Raw genomic sequence first — 22,968 nt, forward strand, 5'->3', positions numbered from 1 at the left:
AAGGAGAAATCCCTTTGGGCTGCATAAATTTTGCATCCATACGCTACCATTCCTGACTCTCGGCTATTTCCTGCCCTCTCCCTTCCTTGCTCAACACAAGTTCCCCATTACCCTATCCATCCCATTCTCAGTCTTTTCCTCAACTTCACTCCATCCACCGCTGCCTTTCACACTCTTTTTGCTAGTCTTTCTTCACTCATTCTTTCCATAGACCCAATCCATCCCAGCATTTTTTCTTCAACCCTATCTGTCAGCTCCCTTTCCAGTCCTGTTCTCTGCCTTACCTCCTCATTTCTTTCTCAATCCATCCATGTAACCCTTATTATACTTCTCAAGCACTTCATTTCGATACATTTAAAGTTCTCCTCACTGCCTCCTTTACATTTCAAGTCCCTGCCCCACATTGTTGTAGACAGTTACTTCTTCATATAGTCTTCTTTGCATCCATCTAGATACCTATTTCTATTAACATTTTTCATTCCCCCAAGACATTTACTTGTTTCTTCACTCAGCAGTTTACCTCCACTCTCACCGCTCCATTCCTTGCTGCATATGACCCTCAATACTTAAAACAATCCACTTTTTCTAGCCTCTCTCTTTTGAGACTTCCCTCCAACTCCCATCTCATCACCTTACTTTTGCCCACATTTACCTTCAACTTTCTCATATCACATATCATCTTAAACTGCCTTAGGCCCTCCTCTCATATTTTTTATATTTAGATATTTATATGCTTATAGTGTCATTAGAAAAATATTTTTGGAAATAGTGGTTTAATTTGTTTTATTTGTATATGATGTGTGTATATGCATTGAATTGCTACTCCTTCAATAAATGGGAAAGGGCTTTGGGATATTGAGTCTATGATGACATTTAGTCAGTGCTATAGGTACTGTTTTGGGATGCCCCTGTGGACCGGAGCCCTACATCATTCATCTATGTTAGAATAGAATCTCTACTCGTGAAGGATTGATGAGATGCTTTTATACTACTGCTGTCCATCCTTTATACTGTCCTCTTGAACCTATCCTTTATCATTTCATTTACTCCTCTTCCCTCTCTGATCCCCCCGTGGTATGGGGGAGAGAATAATGCAGCCATCTTGTTCCCATGTGTGTGGATAAAGTAAAGACACAAGCAGATAAAGAATTTATACCTAAATTTATGTTGTGTAATGTACACAAAGAAGAAGAGGGAATTTTTTTTTAGCTAATCTTTATTGATAGGAATGACTATTTAAATTTGATCCAAGGCATCAAGGGCAAGATTGAGTTGATAATAAGTAAGCTGGTGGCAGGAGGCACCAAGCATTATATTTTGAACTGTGATCCAGAAGTAAGGGAATTAATCCACAAAAAAGTGACAAAGTAAGCCTAAAATGAACTGTGTACATAGTATGGAGTAGATATGCTTTAACCTGTTTTTATTGTCATAGATATGGACATATTAAAAAGAATTGTAAAATGAAGGATGAAGATCCTGTATGCTTTTATCATGAAGCTGAAGAGTGAATGATAAAATGGGGGGTTTTAAACATACAATCTGTAAACAACAAGACTACATGAACTCATAAAACAGTAGTTTTGATGTTCTCACACTGGCATAAACTTGGCTGAATGAATATGATAGTACAAAAGTACCAGAAATGACACCTGAGACTCATTTGTTCTTGCATGTACCTACCATGGACACAGATAATGGTGGAGTCTCCATCTCTCAAAATTTTTCCAGAAAATCAAATTAACTGATGCAGAGAAAAGGAGCGTACTTTCAAATTTGAGCAAATAAGTCGTAAAGTTAGTAGGAGGAAATTTACTTTAATTGTAATCTACAGACCACCTCAAATGAGAGCCAGTGCATTCATTGATGAATTTAGAATTTATTCAAAATCAGTAGATACAGTATGTGCAAGTGTGTTCATTTGTGGTGATTATCTCTTGAGTTGGGAGTTGGGAGATAGTGGATGAAAGTATTGGGATGGTTTGGACACATGGAAAGAATGAGTGAAGAAAGACTAGTAAAAGAGGTATGGAAGGCAGATGTGGAGGGAGTGAACATTAGGGGGCGACCTAGGATGAGATGGATGGATAGGGTAAAAGGGGCTTTGGGAAAGAGGGGAATGTCTGCTGAGAAAGTACAGGAGAGGACAGAAGACAGGTGAATGGAAAATGATTGTATATGGATGATAATGTGATGCATGAGGTGGAATGGGTGGGGGGATGGGGGTGAGGTAGTATGTGTGAGAAAAATTTGACACAGCCCAAAGGGATTTCTCCCCGTCTTCTTTTCTGCATGAGGAGACAGAGAGGGTGGGGTCACCAATTTAATGAAGCGGCCTTGCTGTGGATGTGCCGTGTCTTGTGACACTGCTTCTAACCCAGGGCAGTGGACAAGATACAGGGATGACCCATCATCCAGTAGATGCCAAGATAAGAGGGAGGGTAGAGGGGAGTGGAGTGTATTGGGGATGGAATGGGTGGGAATGGTTTTTATGCCTTTGTTTTTTGGCTACCTCCCTTGTAAGGGGGGAAAAGGCCTTTGGTATATGTATGTATCTCCAAGTTGATGATCAAAGTTATGATAATGCTATACAGTTTGAGATGATGGGCTCACTACACCTGGAAAATAAAATGGAAAATGAAACAACAATTAGTGGGCTTGTATTGGATTTAGAGATTGGTGATATGGAGCACAATCTGCAAAGTGAAGTGAAAATATAGATGAATTATGCTGTATTTCCCCTGTACACAAGTTAGTGACATTTGTGATTTCATATAAAAGACAAAAGAAGACATGAAAACGAAACTTCAAACCACAACATTTGATTAGTCAAATGGCTCAAGAAATTTGTTAGGTAATATGGACCTTGCCACGATAATGAAATGTACAATTTGCCTTCCTTAACTTTATAATAGATCCCTACAAGTTCTCTATGATGATCTATGTCCTAGTACTAAAAAGGAGATTATTGTGAAAGACCATGTGCCCTGGTTTAATACTGACATTCAAAGAGAGAGAAAAAATTGATACATACATACATATACCAAGGCTTTTTCCCCCTTGCAAGGGAGGTAGCCAAAATGGAAAAGGCATAAAATCATTCCCACCCATTCCATCCCTGAATACACTCCACACCCCTCCACCCTCCCTCTTATCTTAGCACCTTCTGGATGATGGGTCATCCCTGCACCTTGTCCCTGCACCTTGTCCACTGCCCTGGGTCAATAAAAAAAGAGAGGGGCTATGGCCCAAGCTGTGTATAGATGAGGCAAAAAGGGAGTATCAAATAGCAAGAAATAAGGAAAACCGACTCGTATTAAATAAAAAATGTGAATATGATAGACAAAAAATGGCTAAGGCAAGATCAAATATTACAAAATTATACAAAATATTAGTCCAACTGGCAACAATAAGAATAAAATATTACCAGAGATGAAACACTAGCAGATATATTCATTGATTTATTTGACAATAATGTTAAGAATAATGTGGAAAGTTTTAAACAAGATCTCTGTGTAACAAATAGATTGATGAGTGTTTCTGAGGTAAAGTTACTGAGTTTTAAACAAATTGACAAAACCATGGTGAAATCTTCAGTGACCAGAGTGAAACCAACTTATTGTGAAAATAATCCCATACCTGTAAGGGAAATTATAGATTAATGCAAAGCATATGCTCTGGGGAGAATCCTAATTTGATCCTGGGGGTATTTAATAAACGAGGTGCTAGACAATTATGACATAACTTTAATGAATGATGGGTCCCCTACAAGACGTGATATTAAACTCGACAGACTCTGCTATCGACCTCACAATCTGTTCTTCAACTTTGAGGCTAGACTTTCGGTGGTCAGTGATTAGAAATAATCACAGCAGTGATCACTGGCCTATCCTCTTGAAACATATATAGAACACTCCATGCTTACCTAAGTGGAAAACAGACAAAGCAGATTGGGACCTGTTCCAAAACTTGACCTAAGTTGATTGTAACATCAAACAATTTCAAAGTTCTTTATCAGCATATGAACATCTTATGAACACTTTAATATATGGGGCCATGATGTCTATGCCTAGAACATTGGGAAATCCTCATTGTTCTACAGTCCCTTGGTGGAACGAATCTTACACAATGAGCTGGAAAATAACAAGAACTTGTTACAAAAGATATCATAGATTCCCTTGTCTTGTTAATAAAATGATCTATAGAAGAGCTCTTGCAAAACAAAAGAAAATATTTAAACAAGCAATGAGGGAATCCTAAATAGATACATCAATGAATTAAAATATGATTCTCCTCTCTCTCTGGTCTGGAATAGAATACAAAAATTGCAAGATGAATTTGTACCACCTTTACCTATACTGAAAGCACAAGGCACACAAATATCTGATACAGGGAAGGTAGCTGAAGCTTTTGGCAAACACTTTGCAAATATATCAAACACCCTTCACTACTCTCCATTTCAAACCATCAGGAACAATACAAAGGTTTTTCTTCCTACTAGTTCTAACTTGAAGGAATATAATTTTCCATTCACCCTCGAAGAACTCGAACATGTAACATATCTATCTTTACCAACATCTCCAGGAGATGATTACATTATATATCCCATGATCTCAAACCTGCTGCCAAGCACAAAAAAAATCCTTTTAGATATCTTAAATAGTTTTTGGAACACCAGAACTTCTCCCAAATCATGGAAATTTTTAATAATTATTCTTATCTTAAAATTTCTAAAAGACTCCAGTCTTCCCCATAATTATAGACCTATAGCCCTCGTGAGCTGTATTAGCAACACCTATGAGAGGTTAATAAATACATGTCTAGTATGGTACTTTGAGTCTAAAAGCCTTTTATCAAATAGGCAATTTGGTTTTCATAAAAATCGAAGCGTAGGGAGATCAAAAATGTTTTCGCAGCACAAAACCAGACTATAGCTGTATTTTTCGATTTAGAGAAAGCCTATGATACCACTTGGTGAACTGGCATTTTGTTACAACTTACTGAATGGAATATTGTTGGAAATATGTTTTATATCATGAAAGGTCCTCTTTCAGAACATTTCCTAAAAGTTAGAATAGGCTCATCTATATCTTCTGCCTATCTTCAGGAAGAAGGTAGTTTTAGATCAGAATGACTTGTTAGTGTGGGACAACGGTAAAACAAGAGGACACGGAAAAAAACTGAAAAGGACAGTTATAGAAAAAACTTGAAAAGGAACAGCTTCCCACACAGAGCTATAAATACATGGAACAAATTAGACAACGAAACAGTATGTGCAAACACTATACAAGATTTTAAGATTTAACTTGATGCGGAGAGATACAAAGACAGGTCACCACGAGCATAGCTCCCTTCCCATACATTAAAAATAGGTAAATACAACTAGGTAAATATTACATTTATAATCATCATAATTAAATACATTTCATTATCAATTATTGGTATCATACTTCAGTGTTCCACACAATTAATTTAATCATCTCAATACCCTACCATGATTGCTTTCACCGCCATAGCTCATCATAAATCCTTTCTTATCATCACCAACCATACATATTCTGGGAAACCAAACATTTGTATCAATGATATGACTTCTACATTAACTTATTATATTTTTTAAACATATCACAGAAACATTCTCACTTAGTGCTTACCAAAAGGAGTTCTGACTACTTGCACAAGTTGTCTTCTCTGGCCAAGAGCCAGTCACAAAAAGGAGCCGGTTAGAAATGACTCTACCGATGCTACATACATCACTACTTTCTTATCACGGAACAATACAAAAGGGAGCATAAATAAATTAATTATATTTCTTCATAACAATACCATTATCTTCTAGTATAATTTCATAAACTATTTTATTATACATAATGAACCAATGCAATGACTCAATTTTAAACATGTACACTTTCAATATAATTTTCCATATGTTGTAAAGTACATACTTAAATCAAACATATGCCATGAGTTGCAGTTAGCTTGTAGCTCATACAATTTACATGTATAATATATCAATACATACATATACCAAAGGCTTTTTCCCCCTACATGGGGGGTAGCCAAAAAGAAAAAGGCATAGAAACCACTCCCAACCATTCCATTTCCTATATATTCCACTCCCCTCCACCCTCCTCCCTCCCTCTTATCTTGGCACCTCCTGGATGATCATCCCTGCATCCTGTCCACTGCCCTGGGTCAGAAGCAGTGTCGCAAGACACAGCAAATCCACAGCAAGGCCACTTCATAAATTCGGCGATCCCCCCTCTCCGTCCGCTCCGGCAGAAAAGGAGAAGACGGGGAGAAATCCCTTAGTGCTGTGTCAAAAAAATTTCTCATACATACTTCCTCACCACCCATCCCCCACCCACTCCCCCTCATGCATCACACCATCATCTATACACAACCCCTCTCCATTCACCCCTATGTTCTGTCCTCTCCCATCCTTCCTCCACAGACATTCCCCTCTTTTGTAATGCCCCTTTCACCCCATCCATCCATCTCATCCTAGGATGCCCCCTCATATTCACTCCTTCCACCTCTACCTTCCACACTTCTTTTACTAATCTTTCCTCACTCATTCTTTCCATGTGTCCAAACCATCCTAATACTCTTTCATCAACCCTATCTCTCAGTTCCCTTTCCACCCCTGTTCTCCTCACCTCCTTATTTCTAACCCTATCCAGCCTAGTAACCCCTATCATACTTCACAGACATTTCATCTCGGACACATTCAATATCCTTCTCTCTTCCTCTCTCATGTTCCATGTTTCTGCCCCGTACAATGCTGTTGGCACAATCACTCCTTCATATAACCTCCTCTTAGCATCCATTCCCAGATGTCTATTTCTAATTACACTTTTCAATCCACCAAGGCATTTACTCCCTTCTCTCAATACACATTCTACCTCCACCCCCACTCCTCCCTTCCTGCCACATTCACACCCAAGTATCTAAAACTAGCCACTTCCTCCAGTCTTTCACCCTTTATGCTCACTTCCAGCCTGCTGTCACTCTCTCACCTTGTACATCTCATCACCTTACTTTTGCCCACGTTTATCTTCAGCTTCTTTCTTTCACACACCTTCTCAAACTCTGTCACTAACTTCCTCAATCCCTCCTCTGATCCTGCTACAAGCACAGTGTTGTCAGCAAACAACAGCTGGCTCACCTCCCACTTTTCTCCATTTTCTTTAATCATCTCCAACCCCTGACCCACTACCCTTGCATTCACCTCTCGCACCACCCCATCCATGCAAAGATCGAACAGCCAGGGCGATATAACACATCCCTGACGAAGTCCCACCTTTATCTCAAACCATTCACTCTCCCCATTTCTAATTCTAACACAAGCTCTACTACTCTCATAAAAACTGTTGACTGCTCTTAACAGCTTTCCTCCTATCCCATATCTGCAGTACCTCCCACAGTGCCTTCCTGTCTACTCTGTCATAAGCCTTTTCCAAATCCATAAAAGCCCAAAAAACATCCTTACCTTTTCCTATAGCTTTCTCACATATCTGTCTTACCACAAAAATCTGATCTACATAACCCCTACCTGTCCTAAACCCACACTGTTCCTCACCAATTACTCCCTCTGTTCCTCTCCTAATCCTCTCAATCAAGACCCTCCCATAAGCCTTCCCAACTACACTCAACAAGCTGATCCCTCTGAAACTACTACACTCACACTTGTCCCCCTTTCCCTTGTAAAGTGGAACTATACAGGCACTCCTCCAGTCCTCCGGCACTCTACCCTCTCTTAAACAAACATTAAATAACCTCACCAGCCAGTCCACCATAACTGTACCTCCTTTCTTCAGACATTCTGCATGGCATCCATCCAACCCAGGTGCCTTACCTGCTCTCATCATCTTAACAGCTGCTTTCACTTCATCCTCCCCTATTTCTCCTCCATTTTCCTCACTCATTACTCTCATTTTCTTAGCACTTCCCACTGCAATTACCTTTCCCTCCCTATCGTCCTTCACATTTAGCAACTCCCTAAAATACTCTGCCCACTTTCCTCTCACTGCCTTCTCTTCCATCATCATCTCTCCATCTGCACCTTTTACCTTTTCTTCTCTACTTGATTCGCCTCCTTTTTCTCTTTTAATTTCCTTCCAAAACATCTTTTTATTGCTTTCAAAACTTTCTGTCATACTCTTACCCCATTTCACATCCGCTATCCTCTTTGCTTCCTTTATCTTATGCTTAACTTCCCTTCTCTTTACTTTGTACCTCTCATACGATTCCCTCATCCTAATTTGCAGCCAGTCTATGAATGCCTGCTTCTCTTCTACACATTTCTTTGCTTCCTCATCCCACCACTTACTACCCATCCTTCTATTTCCTCCCACCCTCCTTGTTCCACACACCATCTTTGCATACCTTTTGACTCCCCCATTGAACCATCCCCATTCCTCCTCCACTCCTAGTTCTACTCTATCCTTTACTCCCTCCCATTCCTCTTTCAGCTTCTTCTTATACTCACTCTCCTTTTTTTCCTCATTTAAGCAGTTCACTCTAAGTACCTCCCTACCTTGTGCCCTTTTCCTCTTTCTCCACCTATTCTCCAGCTATTCTCCACTCTCAATATATCAATACAATATGACAATTTCAGACATCAGGCAATTGGCATTCAGTAAATACTTAAATAAAATGTCATACACCATGAGTCATCGTTAGTTTATGGTACATATTTTCACAAGTACAATATCAATACATTATGACAATTTCAGACATCGGGCAATTGGCACTCACCAATGTAGGGCTAATTCACTATCAGACAAGTCCTTGGTAGAAATTTTATATGAACATATTGCAGTGGAAGAGATCCTCAAATTCTTAAAAAAAGTAAATCTATTTTATAGTATTTAGTTTTAACTACACTAATTTTAATCTTTATTCATAGTCTTGCATTAATCAAGGGATAGGAATGGATTTGGGATTAAACACATTCCACATGCCAGTGTACATGGGTGTTTGTGCATGGATGTATATAGATAAACATATATTTACCTAGTTGTATTTACCTAGTTGTATTTTGCGGGAAGGGGAGCTATGCTCGTGTTGTCCCGCCTTTGTACAGTGTCTAGTTTGTTTTTAAACTCATGAATGGTTTTTGCGCATACTATTTCATTGTCCAGTTTGTTCCAAGTGTCCAAAACTCTATGAGGAAAACTGTTTTTCTTCAGTTCTCTTCTATAGCTATGTTTTTTTATTTTCTTTCCATGTCCTCTTGTGTTTCTTTTGTCCCAGTTAAGTAAGTTCTCACTATCGAGTACCTCTGTGCCTTTCATGATTCTGTAGATGGTCAATAGGTCACCTCTCTCTCTTCTTTGCTCCAGTGTCGGTAACTCCAGTTTAGCCAATCTCTCTTTGTATGATAGGTTTGCAAGTGCAGGTGCCATTTTTGTAGCTGCTCTTTGGATTCTTTCTATTTTCTTTATATTCTTTTTGGTACTGGGGGACCACAATGTCGCTGCATACTCTAATCTAGGCCTTATCAATGCAACCAATATTTTTTTCATCATGTCTTCGTCCAAGTATGTAAACGCCACTTTTATTGATCTTAGCAAATTGTAAGTCTCCCCGACAATTTTGTTAATCTGTATATCATAGGACAAGTCGTTCGTGATAATTACTCCCAAATCTTTTTCGGATCCTACTTTCTTTACTTCTTTGGTTCCAATTGTATATTTTCCTGATATTCTGTTTTTGCTTTTTCCAAACTCCATTATGCTACACTTCTTAGTATTAAAGTCCACTTCCCATTTCTGACTCCAGTTCCATACCCTATTTAGGTCTTCTTGCAGTGCTTCACAGTCCTCATCAGTTTCTATTTTCCTTAGCAGTTTGGCGTCATCGGCAAAGAAGCTCATGTAGCAGTTCACGTCCTCATCCATGTCATTCATATAGATAGCAAACATTATTGGTGCCAGCACAGATCCTTGCGGTACTCCACTGATCACCTCTTTCCAGTCTGAATATTTTTCTCTGAGCACTACTCTCATCTTTCTACCAGTCAGAAAGTCCTCTATCCATTTTAGTAGGTTTCCCTGTATTCCTCCTATGTGTTCCAGTTTTTTTAGTAGTTTTCTGTGTGGTACTTTGTCAAAGGCTTTTTGCAAGTCTAGGAATGCACAATCAGCCCATCCATTTCTTTCTTGCACTATGTCTATTAGTCTTGAGTAAAAGCATATTAAGTTTGTGGAGCATGATCTTCCTTGTCTGAATCCGAATTGTCTTGGGTTTAATATGTCATTGTCTTCCAGATGTTTTACCCATCTATTCTTGATTATTTTCTCACAAATTTTGGCAATGGTGCTTGTTAGTGATACTGGCCTATAGTTGGTGGGTTCTTCTTTGTTTCCTCCTTTGTGTATTGGTACAATGTTAGCGTTTTTCCAGTCCTCGGGTATCTTTCCTTCTTTGAGTGAGCTGTTTATTAAGATGTGTATTTTGTCTGTTAGTTCTTCTTTGCACTCCTTTAGAATCCAATTTGCAATACCGTCCGGGCCATGTGATTTTCTGACATCCAGCCTTGATAAATGTTCTGATATTTCCTTTAGTGATGCTGTAAACTCATTCATGAGGGGAGATTTCTTGTTTTTGTCTATGTCACAATTCGGTATTTTCTCTCTGGTGAAAACAGATTTAAAGTGATTGTTCATGACTTCGGCCATCTCTAAATCTTCTGTGTATTCTATGTTTCCTTGGCATAGTTTCACCAATTCCTGTTTGTTTTTAAGTTTACCATTCACATACCGATAGAATAGTTTGGGTTGCTCTTTGCATTTGTCTATAATATCCTTCTCATGGTTCCTTTTCTCCTCTCTTCTCACATTAACATACTCATTTCTATAGTTAACATAAATTTGCCATTTGCTTTGTTTTTTGTCTTTTCTCCACTTTTTCCAAGCTTTGTCCCTTCTGTCTTTTGCCTCACTGCATCTTTTGTTGAACCAACATTTAATGTACTCTCTCTCTCGCTTTTGTCTTGGTACATGCCTGTTTACCCCTTCATTGTAGTTTTCCATCAATATATTCCATTTCTCTTCCACTGCTGTTTCTTCCCTGTAAAATATTTCCCAGTTTGCATTCCGGAAGAATGTCTTTAGTTTTGTAAAGTCTGTTTTGTTGTACCTCAGTCTTCCTTTCCTATGCTTTTCGTTCCTCTCTATGTCTATTTCTTCCTTTAGTATAGTTTCGATGAGTACATGGTCACTCTTTCCAATTGGTGTCTCATACTGGACTTTATGCACTATTTCAGGCTCTGTTGTAAATATTAGATCTAGTTTCGATGGCTCTTCATTATTTCTGTACCTTGTGTTTTCATGGACCCATTGGGTCATTGTGTACTCCATGGTCATATCTAGCAGTACATTGCCCATAACTACCAGATTACCCTTACCCATTAGTATCTCATTGAGTGATTTTCTTGTGTCATCTAGCATTTTTTTATGTTCAATTTCTTTCCAAGCGCTTGTTTTTGGAGGCACATAAGTCACCACAAACTTTCTACTTTTCATATTCTTGCCTTCGACTTTTATCATGATCAATTCAGCATTACCTTTGTCACCTTTAGGTCTTTCTTGGCCAAGAATTTTTATCCATATCTTATTGTATTTTTCACTCTTTGCCAAGTTACCTATGTGCATGTATATATGCATATGTATTTATCTAGTTGTATTCTGCAGGAGGAGACCTATGCTCGTAGTGACCCACTATTATGTCATTCCACATATGTGTGTGTATAGGTTAATAGAGTGGTGGTCAATGGGAAGACATCTTTGAATTTAAAACTAATGAATATGCGCTGAATGGCCCTATGGTTCTGGCATTTGGCTGAAGGGCATAAATCTTATAAATCAATCAATCAGAAGAAATGTATCAAGACACAGCACATCCACAGCAAGGCAGTTTCATTTAATCAGTGACCCCCCCCTCTCCATCCTCTCCTGTAGAAAAAGAAATGGGGAGAAAACCCTATGGGCTGCATCAAAATATCATTCACACATGCTCCTTTCCCCCATCCATTTCCTTCCATGCATCACATCATCATCCATGCACAACCATTCTCCACTCACCTCTATCTTCTGTCTTCTCCCTTCCTCAAAAGACATTTCCTTCTTTCCTAATGCCCCTTTTACCCCATCCATCTTGTCTTTGGTCACCCCCTCATGTTCACTCCTTCCACCTCTGCCTTCCACACCTCTTTTATTAATCTTTCTTCACTCATTCTTTCCATGTGTCCAAACCATTCCAATACTCTTTCATCAACCCTATCTCCCAACTTCCTTTCCACCCCCTACTCTCCTCCTCACCTCATTTTTCACTCTGTCCAACCTTGTAACCCCTACCATAATTCTCAGGCATTTCATCGCAAAAAGAAAAAAAAAATTAATATGTTTCTATTCAAGGCTAATAGATATAATACAAGAAAGAGATGGATGGGCTCATTGTACATTTATAGACCAAAAAAAGCTTTTGACAAAGTACCACATAAGAAGTTGCTTAAGAAATTAGAAACTGAAGGAGGAATACAGGGCAAACTGCTTAAATGGATGGAAGACTTTTTGCAAGAAAGAAAAATGAGAGTAGTGATAAGAGACAAACACTCAAAATGGGATGAAGTAATAAGCAATGTTCCACAAGGAACAGTTCTGGCCCCAATAATGTTTGCTATATATATTAATGATATGGATGAAGAAATTGAAAGTTATATGAGCTTCTTTGCAGATGATGCAAAACTATTAAGAAAAGTGAACATGGAAGAAGATTGTGAGTCACTACAGAGTGATCTAAATAAAGTATGGGAATGGAGAAGGAAGTGGGAGATGGAGTTCAACACTAAAAAATGTAGTATAATGGAATTTGGAAAAAGCAAAAACAGAATAACAGGATCATATAAATTGGGAGAAGAAGGAATAAAAAAGTAGAAAATGAGAAGGACCTGGGAGTCATTGTTATGAATAATATGTCACCTGAGAAACATATAAATAAGATTTTTGGAGAAACTTATAATTTAATAAGAACAATCAAAGTGGCATTTACATACCTGGATGAAGAAATGGTGAAGAAAATTCTAATCACTCTGAAAAGACCAAGATTGGAATAAGCAGCAACGATGTGGTCACCAAGTACAAAAACAATTATAAAAAAAACTTGAAAGAATACAAAGAGCAATTACAAAATTGGCACCAACACTCTCAAAACTATCATATGAAGAGAGACTAGCAAAACTTGAACTACAGACACTAGAGCAACTAGAGCAAAGAAGAGAGGAGATTTGATAGCTATTTACAGAATCATGAAAGGCATAGAAATTATTGATAGAGATAATCTGATAAAATGGGATGATAGAAATACAAGAGGACACGGAACGAAAATCAAGAAAGACAGCTATAGAAGAGATCTGAAAAAGAACAGCTTTCCTCACAGAGTAATAGACAGTTGGAACAAGTTAGATGAGAAAGTGGTGTGTGCAAAAACAGTACATGAATTTAAAAATAGTTTAGATAAAATGAGATATGAAGACGGGACACCACGAGCATAGCTCCCCTTCCCCTAAAATACGACTAGGTAAATACATATAATACAGCTAGGTAAATACATTCAAACTCCTACCCTCTTCCTCTGTTATGCTCCATGTTTCTGCCCCATACAGTGCTGTCGGCACAAGCACTCCTTCATACAATCTCCTCTTAGCATCCATTCCCAAATGTCTATTTCTCTTTACACTTTTCAATCCCCCAAGGCATTTACTTGCTTCCCTCAATCTACATTCCACCTCCACTCTTCCCATTCCCACCACATTCACCCCCAAGCATCTAAAGCTACCCACTTCCTACAGTCTCTCTCCCATAAAACTCGCTTTCAATTTACTGCTGCATTCTCCCCTTGTACATCTCATCACCTTACTTTTACCCACATTTATCTTCAACTTCTTTCACACACCTTCCCAAACTCTATCACTAACGCCCTTAATCCCTCCTCTGATCCTGCCACAAGTGCAGTGTGGTTAAAGTCAGTTTATTTTAAAGTCTTTGAGGGGTTGCCAAATTCTATTCACAGGCTCAAGTTGCCACTACACAAATAAAAAAAATTATTTTTTCCTATATCTACAATGCATGGACTTAGTCTGGACACTCAGTATCTATGCATGGGATAATATTTACATAAGATAGGGAGCATAAAAGAAATATGTGTTGGACATATGCTGATAAAGAAATGCTGATCTTGTAGATTGGCAATGTTGGACAGATATTTGTGAATCACATAGCCAGGTGTCCTGGTGAGGTCAAGAAGCATCTGACCCCTCTGACTACAGTCAGATCTGATGACAGTGGCTGGTCCCTTGGGAGTTGTCTGAAGATGTCTGCCATTTCCTCTTGCACCAGATGCACCACAGGGTTTGGCAAAAAAAAAAAAAAGGAAATGAACATTCAGAGAAGTGGTACAGGAAAGTATTAAGAGTGGTGAGACAGCATAACAGAGGGACAGTCACAGTATAATAAAGTATCATCATTTCTCTATAAATAGAGATTTCCTCTATCACAGATAAAAGTGATATGTGGCTCTGGTCTTCAGGGCCACCCAATATAGACCCTAAAGTATCAGCTATATGCTACTGAGCAGCATTAAACCCCACAATAACATGGTATATGAGGTGGCTGTAGAGTTTATTCTACATGAAAATGTCTGCTTGAAAGGTAGTTTGCCAACCACAGTTATATGTTGTGCATTGATAGTTGTATATTTTGTCAATGAGGAGCAGATATAGGATGGTTGATAAAATTTGAATATGAGTAATGGGGAGGTGATTCACTTTAGCATCTGTCATGTAGGACCACCACAAGCAAGTACCCATCACTGGTCCTATTGATCGATATACATCTGCATAAGCATTCAGATTTAATTTATTTCTATAAATCCATTAAAGAAAGTGTTTTTTTTTTTTTTTTTTTTAAGATGGAAACATTAGAAGAAGATGGAAACTATGTGATATTTACAACTGGTAAGCATTTATTCTTTATGTGTATGAAGTGGTATTACAGTAAATATACCATATCCCACAGGTATACAACATCCCCTTCTCTTTCAGCAGAAATATGGTATTTATTTATTATGACATTGTATGTAGTCGGAATTTTTTTTTTTTTTTTTCTTTCTTTTTTTAAATACCAAAAGGCTTCCTTATAAGGTGGCCAGACTAGGCACACACGCACTCTTCACCCAACCTAGACCCTTTTTATCTTTCCTCATTTTGGATGAAGGGCCATCCCTACTTCCGATCCACTACCTAGGTCAGAAGCAATGCAGCAAGACAAAGTACATCCACAGCAGGGCCCTACAGCCAAAGTTTGTTTACCCTCACTGTGTTATTTACATAGCAACCCTTCCTCCTCATCCACTAATGAATAATTAGAGAAGACAAGGAGAAATACCTTCAGGCCACATACTGTCCATTTACCCTACACCCATTCTCCAGTCATACCCATCTCTTGCCAAACCCATCATTTGTCTAACCACAGGGGGGAATGCCTTGGGAAAATTAGGCAGTGAAAAATTGTTTGTGCAGTTCTGGGGAGTGTTAGGTAAAATTAGGGAAAAGAGTGGGGTTCCTGCTGTATGTGGAATCCTTTTGAGGTGTACAGTTGGTGGCAAGTGGCATTCCAGGGCTATTGCAGTTTGGCAAATCATTGCAAGGCCAATTGATGGGCCTTTGTCAAAAATTGGGATGACTTTTATTGCAAGAATTATCTGTATACGAGATAGGTAGTATGTGTGAGCAAAATTTGACACAGCCCGAAGGGATTTCTCCCCGTCTTCTCCTTTATGCATGGGGGGACGGAGAGGGGGGTTGCCGATTTTAATGAAGCGGCCTTGCTGTGGATGTGCTGTGTCTTGCAACACTGCTTCTGACCCAGGGCAGTGGACAAGGTGCAGGGATGACCCGTCATCCAGGAGATGCTAAGATAAGAGGGAGGGTGGAGGAGTGTGGAGTGTATTCAGGGATGGAATGGGTGGGAATGATTTTATGCCTTTTCCTTTTTGGCTACCTCCCTTGTAAGGGGGAAAAAGCCTTGGTATATGTATGTATGTATGTAGAATATGTAAAGGTTGTGGCAAAAGAATTGAAAAATAGTTTAGACAAGAAAACCTGCTTAGTAAAGGGCTGTGAAATAATCACAGAAACATCATGAATATAAATTATATATTGAGAATTAAAGCTTGTTTTGAAGGATTTGATGTAATAGCTGTTACTGAATCCTGGATCAACATGGTGGATAGGCATTTTCTTCCAAAAATCAAGATAAAAGGTTATAGACTACAACACAAAGATAGGGAAGCCAGGAATGGGGGAGGAGTAGCATTTTTTGTGAAAAACACCACTAAATGCATTATTAACAACTCTATTAAGGGTGAGGTGGGTATGGAATAGATTTAGGTGGAGATTATTGGCAGGAAGGAGAAACTTATTGAGGTTCTCTATAAATCTCCTTACCTGAGTATGGAACAGACTGAACCCCTGTTGTAACAAATTTACAGGGTGTCACAATATAAAAGTATTGTGATCATAGAGTTTAACTATAGGAACATTGGGATAATTTAATAGATCTGAAAGTGCATATTTTTTTTTAGATGTACAAAATAGCTCCATAATGCAATTGATTTCCGAGCCCACAAGGGGAGAGAATACTTTGGACCCATTGTTAACAACCAATGACAATATAATAAATGTACTAGCAGGTGATAGACTAGGTACTAGTAATCAAGAAATAGCATTTAATTTAACATTAGATGGAAAGAAATAATTGTAAGAAATATGTATTAGAACCTGACTTTAGGAAGATTAATTTTGAGGGAGGACCTAGCTTTTCTGTAATTTGACGTGTCAATCATGCAAAAGTAGCAGTCATCATCATGATTTTTTGGCTCACGCCAAACTCTCAGCACAGCAAATGGCATTGCTTTTCTTGCACCTTTCAGTCATACATCTAAATTTAATTGACAACTTCCACATATGACATGAGGGGCCCATATTTTTTTCTTGGTCACCCATACTCATTATTTGGGTGGAGATTATAGGTAAGAATAAGAAACTTGTTATTGTCGTCATATTTAATTGTTTAGACCTAACCTCAGCATTGAGCAGACAGATCCCCTGATTCATGAAATTTGCAGGGTGTCCCAATACAAAAACATTGTGATCATTGGAGATTTCAATTATAGAAACATTGACTGGGAAAATTTAGTAGATCAGGAAATGTAAAATTTCTTAGATGTGGTACAGGATAATTTCCTAAGACAAATGATTACCGATCCAACGAGGGGAGAGAATACTCTGGACTTACTTTTAACTAATAATGAGCACCCAACGAGAAATGTAAAAGTGGGAGATAGTCTAGACTTTAGTGATCATCAAGAAATAAGATTTAGTATTATATGGGAAGAATTGAATATTATGAATAATGTTCTAGTACAGAACTTCAGGAAAGCCAATTTTGATGAGATGAGAAAATATTTAAGACAATTGGTCACTTATGAGACCCATCCAGGTGGGCTGTGACTGGGTAAGATACGTGGTCAGTCCGGATGTCATTAGTGCAGTCAGGTGTCGGGTCACGAGGGTAATATGCATACCTTGGGTCAGGTCACTTACAAGCATAAGGTTAACCCGCACAATGCCAGAAGGTTTTACCCAAAATAACACCCCAGTGCCAGCAATTTTTCAATTTTTTTTTTTTACATAAATCACTTCATTTCAGTCTAAGAAACACGCCTGTAAAATTTTAAGACTTACCTATGAGCCGTTGTGGAGATATAGAGGCTCTTGTATTTGAGGCGGTGCAATGTTTTGTTGCTCCTGGATGGCGTGCGGTAGCAAGTGTGCGGTTCTTTGTAAACCACAGTGTGGGTGTCACTTCAGTTCTGTGTGGTTTTGTGTCAAGTATGGAGTACGTTCAGTATAATTATATACTTCAACAAGTTTCAGTACACACGGCCAAAACACAGTGGTTGGCAAAGTTTTTACAGAAGCGCGCTGTAACACTACTTTTTCACTAGCTGCGGCGAGGGCACAACACTCTCCTCACCACTCGATGTTTCACCCTCCTGTCCCTGAACATAGTCTTTATCACTGTCATCAGTCACACTAGCATCAGAGTCAGTAAAATCATAATCTGAGAGAGCCCTGAGCCTTTCCTCAAACTCAGGAGTACGCATCACCCAGGAGTACGCATCACCCCACGCGGGGGGGGGGGGGGACTTGGGAGGTGTCTAGCCTGAGGGCATGTATGTGAAGAGTTGGCAGATCTGTCTCTGTTTATAGTTTGTTTCCAAATTGATTAGTTTTCGAGTTATGAATTTTTTAAGTTGCCGACGCATATATGCATCGCTGGCACTACGGGATACACTACTTGCCGACGCATATATGCGTCGCTGGCACTGTGCGGGTTAACAGCCTAGTTAGCAATTTGGATGAAATGTACAATAACCTAACAGCTTTAATAATGCACAAGATAGATTTATTCCCCTCCAGTCAATATGGAAGAATAGTAATACTCCCAAATGGATGACAGGCTAAAATATGAGATTTTAGTGATTTTTTTTTTATGCCAGAATGAAAAATCAGGAAATTACCTTAGGTCCAAATATAATGATATGGCAAAACTGGTTATAAAGAACATGAGCACAGTGAAATGCAACTATGAATTAAGGTTGCCAGACAAGTAATACTCCCAGATGGATGACAGACAGGCTGAAATATGAAATTGGAATGAAAAGAGGACTTTACATCAAAATAAAAAATGGGAAACATACCTTAGATCCAAATATAATATGGCAAGAATGGTTATAAAGAACACTTGCACAGCAAAATGTAACTGATATGAAATTAAGGTTGCCAGACAAGCGAGACCCAACCCAAAGGCTTTTTTCATCTCTACAGAATAAAAATAAGGATAGGCCCAATTAAAAATGATGAAGATGTCATGATAGAATTAGAGGATTAAATATGTGAGGCATTTAACAGATATGTTCTCTTGGTCCTTACTAAGGAGAGGTTAGATAAGGTACCTGACTATGATCCAGTTTTCAGTGGGGATGAAGAAATTAGACTATCCAATATCAGCATTAGTAAGGTAGAAGTAGTCAAGCAGATTGAAAGACTTAAAGCTACAAAATCCCTGGGTCCAGACTAAGTTTTTCCAAGAGTGCTTACAGTGTAAATTTGAAATATGCAACCAGTCAAAAGAAATATTTAATAAATCTGTAAACACTGGTTTTATGCCTATTGCTTGGGGGCAGACAAACATTGTTCCTGTTTTCAAAAAGGGAGATGAATCATCAATATGCAACTATAGGCCAATCAGTTTGACATCAATTACAGGTAAAATGTTTGAATCAATAGTATCTAATAGAATCAGATCACATCAAGAGGAATTTGATTCATGACTCACAGCATGGTTTGTCCAAGGGTAAGTCATGTGTGATTAATCTTTTATCTTTTTACACTAATGTATATAAGGCAGGAGTATATAAGGGAGGAGGATTGAGGGGAGTGGAATATATAGAAAATGGAATGGGTGGGAGCAGTTTCTATGCCTTTTTCTTTTTGGCTACCCCCTGTGTAGGGGGAAGCCTTTGGTATGTGTATGTATATATATAAGGCATTGGATAACAATGATAGTTACAATGTTATTTACCTTGACTTTACCAAAACGTTCAACAAGGTGCCCCACCAGAGACTACTAAATAAAATCAAAGCCCATGGCATAGAAGGAAAAGTGTTAAAATGGATTAGAGCTTGGATCAATGACAGAAAACAGCAGGTCACCATAAATGGTGTAAAATCAAAATGGGGGAGTGTTTCTAGTGGAGTTCCCCAGGGCTCGGTTTGGGTAACTTATTTTTCATTATGTACATAAGCAACTTGGACAGTGGGATTAATAGTAATGTTAGTAAGTTTGTGGACATCACTAAAATAGGATGCCTAATTAGGTCAGAAGACTATGCCAAGATTCTGTAGGATGATCTTAACAAATTGTTCACATGGTCAGTGAAATGGCAAATAGACTTCAGTATCTCAAGTGCAGCATGTTAAACAGGGTTACACAACCCCAAAAGCAGATATAGCTTAAATAACATGTTTTTTTGAGAAAACTGAGTGCGAGAGAGACTTGGGAGTTCTAGTGAGTCCTGACCTTAAATCCAGGAAACAATGCATTAGCACCAGGAATCAAGGTAACAGAGCATTAGGTTTCATTGCTAGGACAGTTACAAATTGAAGTGCAGAGGTAATTATCAAACTCTATTTAGCATTAGACCCATCCTTGACTATACAGTACAGTTTTGGTCTCCATCCTATAGAATGGACATCAGTTCAATAGAATCAGTACAGAGGAGAATGACCAAAATGTTACATGAGCTCAGAAATTTACCTTATGAGGAGAGGCTTAGGCACCTTAACTTACACTTTCTGGAAAGACAGAGTGCAGGGTGATCTAATAGATGCGTTCAAGTGGATCAAAGGCTTCAGCAAAGGTGACACAAACAAGGTCATCATATTAAGACAATAGGGCAATACTCACAGTAATGGATTTAAATTGGGCAAATTTAGATAGTAGGAAATAGACAAGAACTGGTTTACTAATAGGGTGGTCACTGAAACTATCGGTTGTTTTAAGAAAATGTTAGCTTTATGGATGGGGATGATAGGTGGTAATGGACATGGAACTGCCTAATGTAGGCCTCATGGTCTCTTGCAGTCTCTTTCATTCTTATGTTCAAAGTACAGTCTATAAGCAATCCAGTACTTTGCACCTTTCACAATTTTATGTAATACATGCTTAGGTCCAACATAGAAACCACACACATAACAGAATGAATCCAGTGAATTCCTGCATCCTCTTGTAGCCATGGTCAAGAATGTCAATATTTATAGTATAAACCTGAAAAGGAAAATTGTGACAGTTGTGTGTTTTTCATACGCCCATATATTTCCTCATATTAGTATAATTTTCTATATCACTAAAATGGTCAATGGTAGGAGAAAGGCAAGTACATATTTGGAATCGGCACAAAATTTTGCACTAGAAACACTCAAAAAATTAAGAGAAACAAAACTTTTGTGAAAATTTGTTACCCAGTGTTAATAGAACATTTTGTTTTCAAATAAGAATGAGGGAATATGCAATGCTTTGAGACCTAAATTGTGATTGTAGTTATCATTCCCTAGACTGTGTGGCCAAACAGTCCCATCTCCCTGAGGAATGCCATGGCTGGAAAGGGGCTTTCCCACAAATCCTTTATAGAGTGTATATTGTGGTGTTGGCATGCATGATTGTGCACAATGCAGTCTTCCATAATGTGTTGTATAGTATAGGGTGAAGTGTTGCATCCTGGGCATTTGTCTGTGATGCAGTCATCTAATCTCTTGTGGTAACTTAGAAGGGCTGGATGGTGACTGCACCACAGTCTAACCAGGTGGACCTTGTCCTCTTGGAGGAGAAAGGATTCAGTGGGATGGATATCAAAGGGGTCTGGCATGCAGCAATGTGTTGTCTTTCAGTTTGTTGGTGGAGCAGTGAGCAATATGATTATGGATATGCTTCTGGAGGCTGCTGTCTGATGGTTGTGGAAGAAAATAGAGTGTGTGTGATGTAGGTGTTTGGGTATTACTTTATTGACATGTATGGATGTTCTGCCATGTAATGAAGCAGGTGTGTTGTGTTTGTAAAAGCTGTGGCAAGTGTTTGTGATCATAGTTCGTGTGATACTTTATTTTTACCACCATGATTGTCCAAGTTTGCCATAATTTTTATTATATGTATATTTTTTGTTTACTTCAGGTATTGACCACATCATTAAACCCAAGAGGATTAACAGATCTCGGAATGAGCCCACTGATGCAGTAGCAGCAAATTTTTTGTGTCAATTAACATCAGCACAATTAGAAGGCCTGTTGCAGTTGTACAAATATGACATGGAAATGTTTGAATATGAAGCTGAAGAGTACAGGAACTGCACAAGAAATTCAGTTTCTTCATAGGGTTATAGATAAATACTGATTTTCCTAAACCTATATTACAGAGCTAAACCCCTTTACCATAGGGGTTGTGCCCCAAAGTGAGTAAAATCACTCAAGAATTATCTAGAACAAGAATTGTAAATGTGCCATCATAGCAAAGTTCATTGAGATAACCTAATCCCTTCATCATGGGGTTATGTTCTAAGGTGAATGAAGTTGTCAGATATTAGAATAAAATCTTTAATTGTGCCATCATACTGAAGTTGTAAGAAAAAGGTAGAAAAAGTGGATATGGGTGTTTTCAATTGTTTTCAGGTTGAATTTTTTGTGCCTTATGAGGCTTGTGCCTTAATAGTTATACAAGTGTACTTATTTGTATATTATTGCCTTTTTGTATGTTAATGCTTGTCAATCATCTTTGATATTTATTGATATTCATGCATTGTAATTCAACTTATATCATATATATATATATATATATATATATATGTATATATATATGTATGTATATATATATATGTATGTATGTATATATATATATATATGTAATATGTATATATATATATATATGTATGTATATGTATATATATATGTATATATATATATGTAATATGTATATATATATGTAATATATATATATATATATGTAATATGTATATATATATATGTAATATGTATATATATATATGTATGTATATGTATATATGTATGTATATGTATATATATATGTATGTATATGTATATACAGTATATATATGTATGTATGTATATGTATATATATATATATGTATATATATATGTATATATGTATATGTATATATATATGTATATGTATATATATATATATATGTATGTGTATATATATATATATGTATGTGTATATATATATATATATGTATATGTGTATATATATGTATATGTATATATATGTA

General features: G+C 37.8%; 1 protein-coding gene across 3 annotated transcripts in view; it reads left to right on the plus strand.

Annotated features, from left to right (window-relative positions):
- LOC143027714 (carbohydrate sulfotransferase 11-like) overlaps positions 1–22,484 on the plus strand; it is a 150,776-nt gene extending 128,292 nt beyond the window's left edge. For all 3 annotated transcript variants that reach the window (XM_076189182.1, XM_076189184.1, XM_076189183.1), the window contains exons 8-9: positions 14,974–15,019; positions 21,858–22,484. In XM_076189182.1, coding sequence (XP_076045297.1) covers positions 14,974–15,019; positions 21,858–22,057 — 246 coding nt within the window. In that variant the 3' untranslated portion in view covers positions 22,058–22,484. The remainder of the gene's footprint in view (positions 1–14,973; positions 15,020–21,857) is intronic.
- Positions 22,485–22,968: the final 484 nt, after the last annotated feature.

This window comes from Oratosquilla oratoria, chromosome 8 (genome assembly GCF_046742065.1).
Source record: "Oratosquilla oratoria isolate Oo_2021 chromosome 8, ASM4674206v1, whole genome shotgun sequence".
In the NCBI taxonomy this organism is placed as follows: domain Eukaryota; kingdom Metazoa; phylum Arthropoda; class Malacostraca; order Stomatopoda; family Squillidae; genus Oratosquilla; species Oratosquilla oratoria.